The sequence below is a fragment of the Rissa tridactyla genome, chromosome 3 (genome assembly GCF_028500815.1).
Source record: "Rissa tridactyla isolate bRisTri1 chromosome 3, bRisTri1.patW.cur.20221130, whole genome shotgun sequence".
Taxonomy (NCBI): Eukaryota; Metazoa; Chordata; class Aves; order Charadriiformes; family Laridae; genus Rissa; species Rissa tridactyla.
In genome coordinates, this window is record NC_071468.1 from 29082350 (window position 1) to 29097924 (window position 15575).

At 40.7% G+C, this 15575-nt stretch overlaps 1 protein-coding gene across 1 annotated transcript in view; it reads right to left on the minus strand.

The window, feature by feature from the left end:
- Positions 1-9740: 9740 nt before the first annotated feature.
- The window catches only part of LRPPRC (leucine rich pentatricopeptide repeat containing), a 93928-nt gene continuing 88093 nt past the window's right edge, over positions 9741-15575 (minus strand). Inside the window, 3 exon segments of the mRNA XM_054195083.1 lie at positions 9741-10256; positions 11576-11718; positions 15349-15433. Of these exon segments, the coding sequence (XP_054051058.1) occupies positions 10200-10256; positions 11576-11718; positions 15349-15433 (285 nt within the window). The 3' untranslated portion in view covers positions 9741-10199.

The following is a 15575-nucleotide window of genomic DNA, read 5'->3' on the forward strand; positions in this document are numbered from 1 at the left end:
TGATTATTGTTACAGGCTTTAGCAATAAGAAGATAGGAGCCTTGAAATACCAGCAATTAGCGTTCGTGCCTAACAATAGCATGCCGTGGGGCTGTGTACAGAGAAGCGCGCAGGGAAGAGTGGGTGGATGACACACAACCTGCCCCACTCGCGTTACCGGGAGCTGAAAAATAGTACAAGTTTAGGGGGAATTATGCACCTCTCAGCAGCGAAGATCACGCTTTGGCCTCTACGTTCGTGTCCTGCTTCATGCTGGTTGCGTGGGGGAAAGGTTTCACACTTCCATAGCGGAGCCGTTGCCGCTGCAAAAAAACAGTGGTTAGCGAGGGAACAGAAATCTTCCCGGGGGTTCTAACCAAGGCTAAATGTCATCATTTCATTTCAGCACAGCTTCGCTTTCCAAATTTCACAGTTCCTTTTCCTCAGACTCGCCGGTGTCAGCAGCCGCTCGGCATGCCCTCCTGCCTGCCCTCCCCATACCAGCGTAACCAGAGGCACCGCAGCCCACAACCACCGCAGCACAAAGAGCAAAGACCACCAGCGAGACGCGGCACGGAACACGTCAGTACTGCCCATTCCACATGTGGCAACGTTTATCTCGTTACAGACTTAAGCACCACGGCAAGGCAGATCCGCCATCGGAGTGGAGCAGAGCAGCGCCCACCAGTCCAACAACACTGCCATCCCGAGGATTCACCATCTTTGCTCCCCTGTATCCCGCCCTGGGCAGGTTGGAAAAAGATCTCAGCTGTACGTTGCGGTCCCTGCTCCTGCAGCAACCAGCTGTGTGGCAGCACGAAGCTGGTTTTGAAATGGCACCACGTTTAGTTGGTTGTGGAGCTCACAAGCTGATTTGCCCAACTGCTGTCTGAACTACCAGCCGGGGCGTGACCTACCTGCAACAGGCTATAGGGTTTCGGTCCGCATACACATCAAATTTGGGAATGGGAACATCAAGTCCAAGCAACTATGATATTTTAAGGAAAATTCACCAAACACAAAATTAAAAAAAAAAATAAAAATCTGTGTTGCTTACATGGATACTATAAAAATAAAGCAGTGTGTGGACAAGAGAACCATGTGTTGTTACAAGGCCTCTATGTATGGGAGTTGTCTTATCTGTAAAGAAAGAGATAAGAAAAATTTGTCTTTATTACTTAAATTACTTAAATTATTAAGTATTTAAGTACAGGTAGAGGTGGGAAGTTCTTTCCCAACCTCCACTCCCAGTTTATGCAGTCTCTCCGCTTGGCAAAAGGGACAAACTTTTGTAGCGCTGGGAAATGGATTATAGAAACGCTGCTTTGCATATTGGCTCGTGGGTAGTGGCTGTCCTCCAAAATACTTTTAACTCGTCGTTTGGGAAGGATTAGCTTTCACTCTGGCTAAGCTAAATTAATAAGTAGCTGCTGGAAGTTTCATCCCATATTTGTTCATTGCAAAATGCATTCAGAAATGCTTAATCAGTAACAAGTATCAATAGCCATCCTTTTTTACTAAAAAAAAACCCAAAAAACAAAAAACCACCACCCACGAAATTCCTTTTTTTTAAAAAAAAAAAAAAAAAAATCACAGACAATATGCTATGCAAGAAGACTCTGTCAGAAAGAAATCGCAGGTGTTGGTATGTCCACTTGTACCAGAAATACCAAACCTTTCAGGTTTTAGCCACAATGACTAATTTTAATGGCAGTAGACAAGAAACAGTGTACATGGAGCTCTGTGACATGCTGCTGCTTTTTTTTTTTTTTTTATACTCTGAGAGCCAAGACAAGCCCTTCATATGTTAGCAGCTATTAATTAAGGCAACAATGTTTAAGCAGTGGGTTGAGGTAATTTTAATACTGCTTAACCCTTTTAAGAACTGACGAGCTTTAAAAAGCGTATATATGTGCGTGTGTTCGTATTAATATGTATATGTAGAGGTATCTGCATGAATAGATTCGATATATATGTATATACACACACAACAGTAATGCCTATGACAGCTCAAAATTTGTTTTTTGGGGAATATTTAAAAAGCAACTCAGATCCATAATTTATAAAAGTGCTGTTGCCAATTTATATAATTAATTATAAAACTGTTTGTTGATGTTTATTTTGTCATCGAATCAAACTTGTGGTTATTTTGAATTGCAAATTTCGTCGGCATTATTTTGCTTTTGTGCTCACAATGTGATACTTTTAATGCTTCCAGTGCTAAGAAACTGCAACTTAACAGACCCCCTCAACCTTCGCATCCCTGCTCCAGAACCAGCATCACCCATCAACACCACATTTGGATTTTTTACTCCTTTTTAAGCACCTAATCAGATTTTGCTAAGATTCCTGGCATATCTCAGTACTGTGTTCTGCCTCGCCTTAATTTTTCGTGTTTAACAAGTGGTTTTAGAGGCATAAAACTACTCACCATATGCTGAGTAAACGAACAATGCCACTTGCCTCAAAGATAATTTGTATTTTGTACGTAAGCAAGCTAGCCCACAAGACAGTCATCTACTAATTCAGTACTGAATTTTCAAGCAAAAGCATAACAATTGGAAATCGATGAACATTCACAAATAGACAAAACCCAAATGTACAGAGCCTTGCGACGATACACAACCGTACTAGCTAACACCATCATTCTTCAAGACAGTACCTCCACTCACTTTCATTTACTCGGGGCTGAGGGAAGAGTTTAGAAAACAACAGCAGAAACTTTTTTAAAATAAAAAAGACTTCACGTTTCACCGAGAAAGTCAGAAGAAAAATTAAAAAAGTAGCCCCTCTGCTATACCAGTCCAGCCTCCACCAGCAGCTCCTCCCTGACGCAAATAAACATCTTCCTTCTCGCGATGCAAGTCACGACACTGAGAAAAGCACCCTAAAAGAAATAAGTATCATCTTAATGATTGCTTTTCAACAAACACCCAAATCTTCCACTGCTCTTATTTTAAAAATAGCTGATTGCCTTGTGGCACCGCTTCAACTAAGTGCGGAAAGGCACAGTGGCAAAAAAACCCAAAACCCGGAGTTCCAAACCAAGCAACAACACAATTGTGCTGCACAAACTGAAAACTTTGCAAACCAGGACGTGTGCTGCCCTAACGAGCTGCCCCCAGCTGCAGGATGTCACCTCACATACAGCAGCCCTTGGATTTCCAGGTGGGGGAGCGGGAGGTCAAACCCGTGGGAGCCATCACCCCAAGAGACTCTCACCTCTGCTGAGAAAGGCAGAGCGCCAACAACTTTTTTTGGCTCTTTTAGCGTCCCCTTAATACAATCATTTAATAAACTTTTTGGCTTGCAGTTCCTGGCAACACAGACAACAAGTTGCCACCCCCGCGGAGCTGCAGGGGCATTTCAGGCCAGCGAGAGCTGTCACCCTCCCACCACTCTGGCAGGAGTTCTGCTGTACCTGCTTTTCCTGCCTTCCCCCTGTACCCACAGCTCCTGCAGAAATCATGTAAAAAAACCCAAACCAAAACAAAAAGGCATTTTTGTTACTATTATTGTTACCTAGAAAAGCGCACTGTCTGATGACCAGCAGTGCTCGGCGCTGCCAAGCGCTTTGGACACGCTTGCTCCAGGTTTGTCCCTTCTAAAAGCAAGACCAAAGAATGAATATTAACTTTATACACTTCACAGGGAATTTCTCAGGGCTTTTGTATCGGAAAAACGCCTCGCAGCTTTGTAGCGTGTTCAGTGTCAGGCGCGTGATAAATTTCCACTGGGAAAAAACTCTTGTACATGACTGACAACAGTAAAGCCACAAATTACCGTAATTTTATGCCCCCTGCAGCTAGTGGTATAAAACATAGTTTTCAACCTTGTTTTTACTTGCTGAATTTAGACAAATTTATAATGTTATTGATGTCAGCGAGAAAGACGCTCAAATGCAGAAATTGTATTCCTGGGCATAAAAAAAAATTAAATTGGAGCACAATATTTTATAGGTACTATAGATGATGAAAAATATGGATGTCATTAAAAATGTATTAAAAAAGATGGAAAACTAAAGGGTATTAAAAAAAATTAACATTTTATAGATACTTGTTTATTTTCAGCTATGGCACTCGATCAGGGCTTTTTCCTCCTCCCTGGAATGCTGAACGGTTAACCAGGTGCGACAAGCGGTATTACTAGCTCTCTCACTTTGGACATTGATGGTTGAAACACAGGCTGAGTCAACAAAATCATCAAGGAAATCAGAAACCTTGTTTAAGCAAAGTCCATGGATACATCAGTCCTAATGGATTTTCTCATGAGCATATACTTTTCTATCATATTTCCAATTTTTAGAGTGTAATTTTCTTTACAAAGGGTTCCGAGGGCCCTAAAAATGTACAACTGCTACAGATTTACAGCTGAGCTAACCTTCGGACATGAACTATTCAAGCTACTAGCTAAACTAATCAGAGGGAAACCCCAGAGAACGCTGCAAGTACCAAGGGTAATTGCTTGATTTATTTTTGGTTTCGGCAGGAAGTTTTTCAGAGCGTGGCGAGGCAGTGGGCTCCGCAACCTGACGCGGTTGCTTTGGCTGGAGCCTCACCTCGGGCTGCAACTTCCGCACCAGAACATGCAAAGAAACCAGAACAGCCCCACTGCTAAACACTGTCCCGTGTTCAGACTCAGCTTTAGAACCACCCTAAATTACACTAAAAACACGTTTTCCTACAGCTGCTTTCAAATGTGAGAAGTGTGAGGTTTAACAGGCTGCTGCTGGAAGAAACTTCCTTTGGGATTTTTGGCACTTGATGATGCTCCTGTTCCTCCAGTCACCCAGCTGCAATTCCAGGACTAGCACCATCATGACTCCCCATGGTGGAAAGGCTTGAGAGGACCCGGCTTGGCTCAGCAGCTCTGATCAGTCCTTCACAGCCTCTTCCTTCACTGACTTGGGCTTTGCAACCAAATCGCCCTCAGCAGCCCCTGCTGCTGCCACCGCTTTCTTCTGCAGCGAACCTCAAGGAGAAGCGCTTGAGGAGAGACAGTGGGAGCCAAGAAAAAGGCAAAGATCTACGGTCGTGTGTCACAGAGCCAGACTGACAGCAAGTTGAAGGCCCCTCCTTCCCCTCACACTCACTCACTCCCAATCCAACCAGGCCTAAGGCATCATGCTGAAGCTGCTAGCTTTGTCTTCTTATTGACACCCACAATACAACTCTCATTCTTCCCACCCAGGTGTTTTCCCAGTACTTCCAATCCCTTCAGAGTTCCTTTGCAGCAATCCCGTATTTTGCCTACCACTCTTCATAGCCCCTCTCCCATAAATAAATATCCAGCACCCAGCAAAACGTCCTTTCAAAGCCTTCTTCAACAACCTTGAAGGAGGTTGGCCAGGCCAACCCTGTCCTGTCCACACCTCCCTGCTTTCTCTCCAGCCCAATCTGTTTTCTATCTAAAAATCCACCCTCCTCTCCTCCCCTGAAGATTCATCTCTGCTATCTACAACTCTTCCCATAACTCCACATTTTTAAGATTGGCCCTGGTCTCACAGAGTGTGTGAAGAACGGCTGATGCAAACTACTTGCAAAACCAAGAATTAAATTTGCTGCTAGTTTTCAAGACTCATCGCTTTCACCGTGAGACCCTGAAGTTTGTTGCTTTCTGAACCTTGAGTTTATTGGCACTTATAGCCGAGTGAAATGACTACGAGAAAACACAGGACTACTAAGAGGTTTGGAGCTATGGCTGCAGAGGTAGCAATTCTGTAGATACCGCTGCTTTATCACGGTGTTATAAGGGTAATCACGTGAGAAATTGTGAAGCATTAGCCAATTGTAATATAGAGGTTTAGAAGTATCAGAGAGAAACCTCGCATTAAGAGTTTTACCTAAAAGTAGATCAATGTGGAACCCCCATCTACAGCAGGCACTGCCTAAGACAGTTTCTATTATTCTCATTTGCTTAATTACAGGAAACAGCAGGGAAAACTCAAAGCTCAAACTTCCATATTTGCTCTTATTTCCATACCTAATGGGAAACCCAGAACTTCGCTCCCGTAGCTGATAATCTGCACACTCATACTCAGAAAGACGTCCTTAGATTGCACTGCAGTCTCAGTTGGAGCCACCATCTTCAAAGGATACGGGGCTTCCTCTGATTACGATTCACAGAGGTACTGGCGAGTCACCAGCAGCTGCAGCCATTCTGCAGAACGGCTTCCTTTCCAGCAGAAAGGAAATATATTTTCGCAGTTGACTTTGCATAGAAATTATGAGAAAAATTTTAAGAAATGCAGAGAAATCTTTGCTAAAAAAAAAAAAAAAGGCTAAATTCAATGACCATGTCGGCTTTTTCTTCCATGCTTGCTTTTTTCACTGTCATAGCAACAATATATCGGTACGGGAAATGGGACATTCCTTCTAGATGCTGACAGATTTCTCACATTGAACAGCAAAACCTCCCGGTCACATCCATCACTTCTGTCACTTCCTCCTCTGCTGTGTTCCGTGAGAGTCTGGAAGCATCACACCTTTGAGAAAAGCAATAAATAGAGTAGTACTGTGGTGAACATGCTTCCAGTCTATTTCTCTGTCAATACGCGCGCTCGTGATCCTACCTTCGCTGTTATGATCCTCCCGTGTTACTGTAAACTGCAGCTGGAATCCTGCTGACTCAGGCATTCAATCTATAAAAACCTTCTGAGCTGTCACTGCCACAGACACGATCCGTTCAGCTACTCCATTTTCAACAGTGGGTACACATTAAGAAAGTCTAAAGACAGCTACCAACCTACCGAGCTGCATTTCTTGCTATAGAAAAGGGTCTCAGGAGACAATGAGTTGAACGAACTGTTTTAGTAGATAAGGATAGAACTACAGCATGTAATTACCACGCTGCAAAATGACTGTATTGGTAGTTAACAGGGAAACTTTTCCCATATTGAGCTCGGAAACCAAAAAGCACCCTCCTCCCACCCCTACCTCAAGGGGAGCTGGGGAAAGAGGCGAGTCCACAATGTGGCGCAGGGCACAGAAGCGAGATTAAGCCACCTCAATTCAAGCAGCAAGCTTTTTCCAGTCCTCTCAACCCCCATCACAACACACTATTATGCAAACACATACACAACTCACACAATTTGCTTTTTACAGTAACATGTCAGGTCATTTCACGTCAGCACAGTCTCAGCTTCCCACGGAGGCCTCTGGAAAAGCACACTCCTACCTCACGGACCCTGCGCCGGGTCTGGATCTCGCACAATCCCAGTTACCCACTAGCCGGTGGCAAATAATCCTCTTCTGCTTTAAAGGGGTAAGTGCTATGGTCAGTATGACAGAGCAGGTTTGGTATCTGGACTAATAAATCACCGTGACAAGTTTGCAAGTCTGCCATCCTGCATTTTGTCATCTTACAGGTTTCCTTCTTTGAATATGAAGAAATAAATAATGAAACTGCCTACTTATTTGGTGAAGAAAAGCTAACCTTTCTGAACCGCATTTTTCTTCATGCTTGAAGTGGCTGAGTCTCAGCACACCAATGCCCAAGAAATATTATCATTTCAAGCGTATTCTAGAAGAGTCGGCACAAATGCCAATTCTGCAAAACCTTCCCAGTATAACCTTGTTTCAGACTGAGATGATTGTGTCCCGGAGTGGCACAAATCCCTCACTGCCCCACATTTTAAAGACAGGAGAGACCTCACTCCTCTGTGTAATCATTCCTTAATTGTACACGAAACATTTACTGGAACAGGAAATGGGAAATATTATCACACAACGGCAGCCTTTCCCTATCTTTCGAATAATCTCTGCTTTCCCAACTCTGCCACGAGACTCCATGGACAAGGGCTATTGGAACGTGATGCCAAGCGGTGAGCGTGCAGCCTCACCCATCACCCCGTCACTGCTGCCAGGAGACCCCGCTGCTGTCTGGGCTCGTGCTCCTGCAGCGCCTCACTCATGTTTAACTGGCTCAGCAGCCCGCTCTTCCACAAGGCCACTCAAAAATTGCAATTTCAAAGCTGAAAACAATCCAAATTGTATTCTTCAGTTACAGGCTGTCACACTTTCTTTTCACAATCGCAACTCTAAAATCATAAGGCATTATTCCATTAAGAGTTCAAGTCAAGCAAGTTAGAAGAAAAAGGTGTAGATGCCACCTGGTACTAACCCTGCCTGGTCAGACCTCAGGCAGTCCTGCCGCTGGCTGCCCTGTCATCTGCTGCTCTTCTGCCAGCAAACACAACCTGCCAGGAAACACAACCTGCCAGGAAACACAACCTGCCAGGAAACACAACCTGCCAGCATCCCAGCACAGACCAGTGACGGGTGCCGCACCTGACAGTCAATTGCACCTGGGTCCACGACCACAGGAGATGCCACCTCCTTGTTGGAAAGGGAGGTAAAGATCTACAGATCTGCTGTTCAGTTCCTCTGTGACAGCCTGCTGTTTGTTCACTCCAAGTAACCTTCTCTTACCCTTACCCTAATCCTTACCCTATGTGCTAGCTTAGCTCAAAAAGCATACAGGCCCATCGCCTCCAGATGCGACTCCACTTACTGGAGCACAGCTACTGCTGTGAAACCGAAAGATTCATGAGATGACCTCTAAAAACAAGAGCTGTGGCACTCGAGAAAGGGCTGCTAACCAGTTGACAGAGTCTTCAATTATGCTGCTATTACACCGAAACACATGTAAAGTAGCTGTAGCTTTAGGAAAAAAAAAAAATAATCAACAACTCCATTTGTGAAATGAAATAAACCAAGTACTGCCCAGGCTTGCTTTCAGATAGGGCAACACAACCATTAGGCTATGAATAAAATTTCAAATGTTTATGCCTTATCTTGACAACCCAGGAACAAAGGGTGCCCGACGGTTAGAGCCACGTAGGTGCGGTGTGCTGTCGGGTCTATGCTCTCGAAGTCATGGAGGTCACCGTAAAACCACACCACCAGTGGGGCAGACACAGCTAGGATTCATCCGGTTTGTTTGGAAAACAAAATCTACCACTCTCCTCAGCCCTTGATTAGTTATGCCTCCTTTTTCAAGTGCATCAGGAATTTTCTGTGTATTCCTAAACATACTAGTTAATGAATTGGAAATTTTACCTGAAATAAATATGTCCCAATTTCTTCCCAACTTTGACACATTCACAGTACCGTACAAGTCTTTCAAAGTTTTGCTGAATCTTGTGTGCACACACGGATTTTTAATTACCACAGTGTTGCCTATGCGGGGAAAACCTAAGAAAGATAAGGTTAACTAACTGAAAATGTAAAGATCAATAAACAAAGTTATTAAATGCACAGAAACAAGCTTTCATTTCATTAAAACCTGTTTGAAGTACTGCATGGGAACCGTGTTCCATTTTTTGTACCGATGTGCACATTTGTGAGTTTCCATCATTGTTTGGAGAGATAATGGATGTATTCTCTATGTATTCTTTCATCTTTGTAATTTCTAAGTGTCTTATTTTCATGATCTCACAACTCTGGACTGTAAAACTTCACACCAGAGTAGGTTTACTCCCCACATTGATACAAATCACGCCCACCAGTCTCCCAGCAAGTAAACAACTGCTACCCCTCCAAATAATGGGCGCTCCTTTGTTAAAAAGGCATGTTTTCAAGGATACACAGTTCTTGTACCCATAAAACTAACTGGACTAACAGTTACGAGAATGAATTAAAGATGCTATAAAACCACAACACGCAAGTTAGTGTAAAAGGTAGAAGTATTTTGTCTTCCCCTATAATATCAAATGCCCTAACAAGATACTTAACACAACAGAAGTACATTTAAGAGAAAGCTAAGAAAAAAAAACAACCATGTGTTTATTTTCTGTGTAGATACAGATGAATCCTGAAGATGATGCTCTTTACCCTTCTGTTTTCATCCCAAAGTACATTGACCAGGCAAAGAACAACAAAGGATAAGACAGTTTGCTTAAGTTACAGTTACATGCCCCTCTAGCAACTTTCTTGATATACATATATTTGGTGAATCAACAGGAGCCACGTTACAGATCAGGTTATAGCGCATGATACATCAAAACAGAAATAGCCTATCAAGATGCAGCTTTCTATTTCATTAGCAATTTTAACAGCATTTCTATTAATGAACGTTTCTATCAATTACAGCTATGGAAAGTGCTGTTTAAACACAGATTTATATTAAAAATTACACAAAACAACATGCTTTTTTAAATTTTTATTGAATGTAATATTTAAACAATTTCATAAACAACTAAAGCATAAAAGACTGACTGTTCATGACGCTTCCAATCTTCTTTTCCTCCATTTTTCCACATAGAACTTGAATGACTCCTATAAATAGAGTGGAATAAACAAGTTCAACATTGTTTCAACAGAAAAGTTACTAATTCTGAACAAAGTCTTATGTCCTGACAAAAGCAAAATCTATTATTCTCTGTCATGCAAAGCTAGATCTGTACTGAAGTCTGTATAATTAAGAGAAATACCAGAGAGAGAGAATAAAAGGAAAAGGAAAACGTTGCCAAAAATGCATAATGAAGCTTCTATTACAAAATGCAATAATATAATCAATTTCATTTTAAAAATGAAAATACTTTTTAACTGCAATCTGCAATTGTGTCAAAAAAAATGAGATGCTGTTAAAGACCAAGCTGCATTAGAGAAAAATTGAACAAGGAAATCAGAAAATGAATAATTTCAGTGACTTTGAAGAAACACTCCTATTTTCACTACCTACATGTAAGAAACAGACATTCTAGGTTTTAAATTTACACAGTTGACATAAAAATTCAGATTAGAAATCATATGTCAAGGTTGCAGTAAAAACTCCACAGCTGTTAAAAGGCTAAAACAAATATTTTATGCCAAAATTTTCTCTAATTCTTTGCAAAATGAGAAAAGAAATTTGCATTTATCATGAAGCAATGTGAAGAAACAGCATATAATCAGGTCTTTACAGAACTATAGAAAAACACTTAGTTTAGAATATAAAAAGTGGCTAGAAAATAGCAATAAAAAGTTTGCTTAGAGAGGGAAAATAAAAGTCTTTAAAGTCTGCTTCGCTAAAATGGTACTAGTAGACTATTAGTCAAAGGAATCATGTAAAAGAAGTATTTACAGTCTTGACAGATCTAGTGTCATGCCACTTGTCACCCTCAAATAAGATATATTTGCACAACTGCATATATGTGTTGGCAAGGCAGCTAGAAGCAAAGCTGCAATAGAAAAAGAATTCCTACCGTCTAAAATCCCGTCCTACTAAAGCAGCAACTTGTACTAAATACAAAACAGGTAATTATGGAAAACTAAACCCCATTAATTGTTAATGAAATACACATTCTATAAGCCTTTTAAAGTTCAATTGCTTAGATAACTGCCCCAAGGACATCTGATGAAGGTACACCTGTAGATGAGTGCCCGATAAGGATCAGGTAGTTTAAATATCGTAAGCCCCAAGAGGTTTTATTTCCTCAAGTCAAATCCAATGCAAGATTGCTATAGCTCCTGCAACACTCAGTTCTTCATACGTTACCTCCTTTGAGGAGTCTCTGCAGAGATCTAATCCCTATGTAATTATTCATGCAATTTGTTTTATTAACATCGAACATACACAATCCTGCAGATCTATTTCTTAATTAGGAAATACTCACAGGGGGCTCAGTGAAAGGGACAGGCTCTCCTACTTTCTTCAGAAAAGCTGCTAAAGATTTCAGAGATAGCTCGGGCAGCTCTATGTTCTTCGCTTTTGTTTTCTCATACACAGCCTTTACAGAAGCAACATCCCCATCCAATTCTGAGGAAAAAAAAAACAAACCACAACAGAAAACACCCAGTGGTTAACTGTTCCTTTTTTCACCTGTTTCCACGATGTCACGCATTCCTACTACTTGCCAAAACAGACTCTAAATATTTTAATATATAATATTCCAAATATTCTGGATATTCTTCATATCCTACTGACAGTTCACAAAAGGGAACAGAACACACAGCCATTCTAGCTTTCCTTTTTATTTGAGGTTGGAGGACCAATTCCATCAAGAATGTGCTAGAGCCACAAAGGGGTAGGAGCAGCACGGTGAGAACACACCACTCCAGCATGTGAGATCCAGAGCCATGTGCCTCTTTCTGAAGCAAATGATAAAAAAATAGAAAGAGCCAGAACAAAAGGCATGCAAGTTCAGCACGTGAGAACTCTAGAACAGAATTTAATTCCTTTAAGTAAGGGCAGAATATTGTTAGGGTTACAGGTGCTGGCTACATCAAAACTATAACCTAAGGGAACAAAGAAAACAAAGGTCAGATGCTCATGTTAGAACATAAAGAAAAACCCATTTCATCCTACTGAGCACGAGAAAATTTTTGCTGACCCACTGACAATACTACAAAATTTAACTGCTTAGGTAACCAATGACATTGTGCAGGATATTCCATAGAAGGCACCATCACCTGCGACGGGTTCTAACTAATCCATTCTTCATTTATTTAAAGCATTATTCACTTGTAACTGAAGAAGAGTGGAGTATATTTGTCTTTCCTCTAAAGTGGGAGAGCGAAGAAACTCCTCCTTCTCCCTTGACTCATGCTTCACCATAGACTCTGCTGCTGCTCAGGCATTTGCTTGAGAAGCACCAGGATGAAATTAAAGTGACCTCTGACAGTTTCACTGTTATCCTCAGGGTCCTAGACACAGTACAACAGTTCCTAGAACCTTGTGAAGAATAAGGAAGCCATCATGTCCAGTTAAATTCATTCTGTTGCTTGGGAAAAGACAAAAACCTGCAGTATGGGAGCTGTCTTGAGTTCTCACTTGTTCTCATTTGGAAACACCATCTTCACAACCATAGGGGCGAGAAAAACAATGGTTCTTAAAGAAAAAAAAAAGCTTCAATTATACAGAAATGGATAGTCTGGTTCCCCTTTTCCTGAGAAAAATCTTCCCACTCAACATCTGGCAAGTGGCTGAGCTTCCTTCTGAATGTGGGAGGCTACTGCAGAAACCGTATGAAGTGATGGTTTAATGAAAGCCTAATAGAAATCATTAACTTTCTATTTATTAAAACTAGGTGTACTTATGGTGTGGACAACGAAAAAAGAGCTGATACTTGGATTGCTTTTAATGGACCACACAGATGTGATTTTACGTATTTCTTTTTCTAGAAGGTATACAGCAAAGGATTACGCATCTCACCAGATGAAGGAAATCTAGTCCTGGCAGTGGATCATGTCTCAGGACAAGGAAAGGAGTAAATATCCCTTTATTTGTTCAGTCATGGATGTCTGATATACGATCAGACTTCTACCAGCTGTGATCTATATTCTACTATATCTTTGCTAAACACATAAACAATTATCAAACACAATTATCATTTCATTTGTCCGTTTATTTTGATAACTACTAACAATAACCAATTGTAGTAATAGTACTCTATTATCTTCCATTCCCTTTTCTAAATAATTAAAAATAACAATAGACCTGACAGTAGAATCATTTGTTCTCTAGAAAATGATGATGGTACAAGGTTGGAGTTGGCCCAAAATGAGAAATAATGTTTTAAAGCTAACTGTAAAATGAAAAAATAGACATAAAATCTCTTAAATAAAAGATCCTATTTCTAGTCCTCTTGGCTAGAACACAGCCTAAGCACAGCCTCCTAGTACAGTTGTGCTACATATTTTGCTGATGATCATTTTAATGGCCAAATGAAGCTAACATACTCACCACTGCAGAAAGTATTAAAAATGGAAGAGAAGGGATGAGGGGAAGAAGCAGCGAAATGGCTGTTCACGTGTACAAGTCTCTACATCTTATACACGGTGGGAACAGAATATAGTAAATGCCCCTGAATATCCTAAGAGTACAACAGTATCTTACTTCCTTAAAACAGAAAGATGCAATAGAAAATGCAAAGATATCCTAGTATGACTCATCCAGCCCAGCCCTGGTAAAGCGGGTCAAGTAACTCTTCTACCTGATAGAGGAGCGGAATCCACGTCTCATACAGGTGAGATGCTTGTACACAGTAACCTGGAAACAGCTTTTAAAACTCTTCACGCTGGTACTGAATGTCTCCTCTAGAACTTGCTATGAGCCAGCTATGCCTCTGCCTGAAGAAACTACAGCAATCATCTGTTCACATACACTGTGGCTTCACATGTTGAATACACTCTAATCACTGTTTTAGGTATAATGGAGCAAGTGATTAATTCTCTGCAATCTCTTTACGAAATTGTTGTACTATGTCGTAGTCAGAAAGGATACTGAAAAAATTAATTAGTTCACTTATGGAATTTTTACTGACGTAAAAAGCAGTAAAGGACTAATGATAGTGTAGAGCAGCAAATACAGCACTGGTGACAAAAGGGTGACTTTTTATTTTCTAAAAATATGTTAGAAAACTTGCCCTGCTGTGAATGAAACTATGGGGCTAAAGGATTTTGGTAGTGATTGCTGTTTTGAACGTTATTAAGCAAGTGAATTTTCTAAGTTAGATATACATCACGAGAACTTCTACAAGTTGATTCAAATACAGTGTAGTTTGTATTCCTTTAAAACCATACCATGGCTTTGGGTTTGAAGTGTTTCACTTAATTATTCCTATTTACCTCCTCTGTGCTTGATTGAAGCCCATTTGCTTGTACTACACATGTGAAGAGTATTTGCTTCCTGTAATAAAACTGGAGGACCATACCAGAGTACTCAAGGCAAACGACACTACAGCACAAAAATGCAAGCTTCCAAGTGAGTGCTGCATGTCCTGGTTTTTCAAGAGTGATTGTTGTAAATAAATAAGTAAGCAACTTGATTTTTTTTTAGAGCTGTTCCTCTCTGACTTCAACTATAAAGAGAACTGATTAGCACTTCAAATCAACTATTTAGGTAAATCCAAATGAAGGCATCTGGAATATTAACTTTGGCTAAATTAAAACTGGTATAAAGAGTTTACACTAAAAATAAGGTCCTTGAACATTGCTGATAGAACTAATCACGAATTTGAAACACATAAAAAACACATAAAAGGAACAAATACACTCATTACATTTTTCAGGAACAAAGCTAGATTAATTTTAAAAGCCGTTCATTTCTACAGTATTTCTCTCCATGGGTTAGGATGGATTCTTTTTTATTCCACAAAGCCCCTACTTCGCCTCTATTGTACCAGTAACCTTTAATCTAATACAGCTCCTTTTGTAAAGGATTCAAGGCTCAGGTCAGTTGGTTTGCTTTTCCAACCTAATAGCTAGGATAGCACACAGACCCAACGGACTTAAATAACAAAAAACCCTAGACAAACGCCCCACCTTTTTGTGGCTCAAACTGTAAAGCAAGCATACATCCTACTCCCCATTCTAAGGGTTTCCATGACCTTTCTAGATGTCTGAAGAGTTCTTACTAAAAAACCCTATTTCAAGGAGAGTAAATTACCATAACATCTCATGAGGTAACGGTACGCAGTTTCCATATCTAGATGCTCAGGAATCAGTTCTAGAAGTGTCTCGATCTTCTTTGCCTATGAAATTTAATGCACAGACAAAACCAGCATTAGCTTAAAATCTTAAAGAACAAAATAAAATTGCCAAAGTTAGAATAATGATTTCAGATCTTTTAAGTGAAATGATCTGTACTGATAACAAGGAATGGACTGTGCAGCC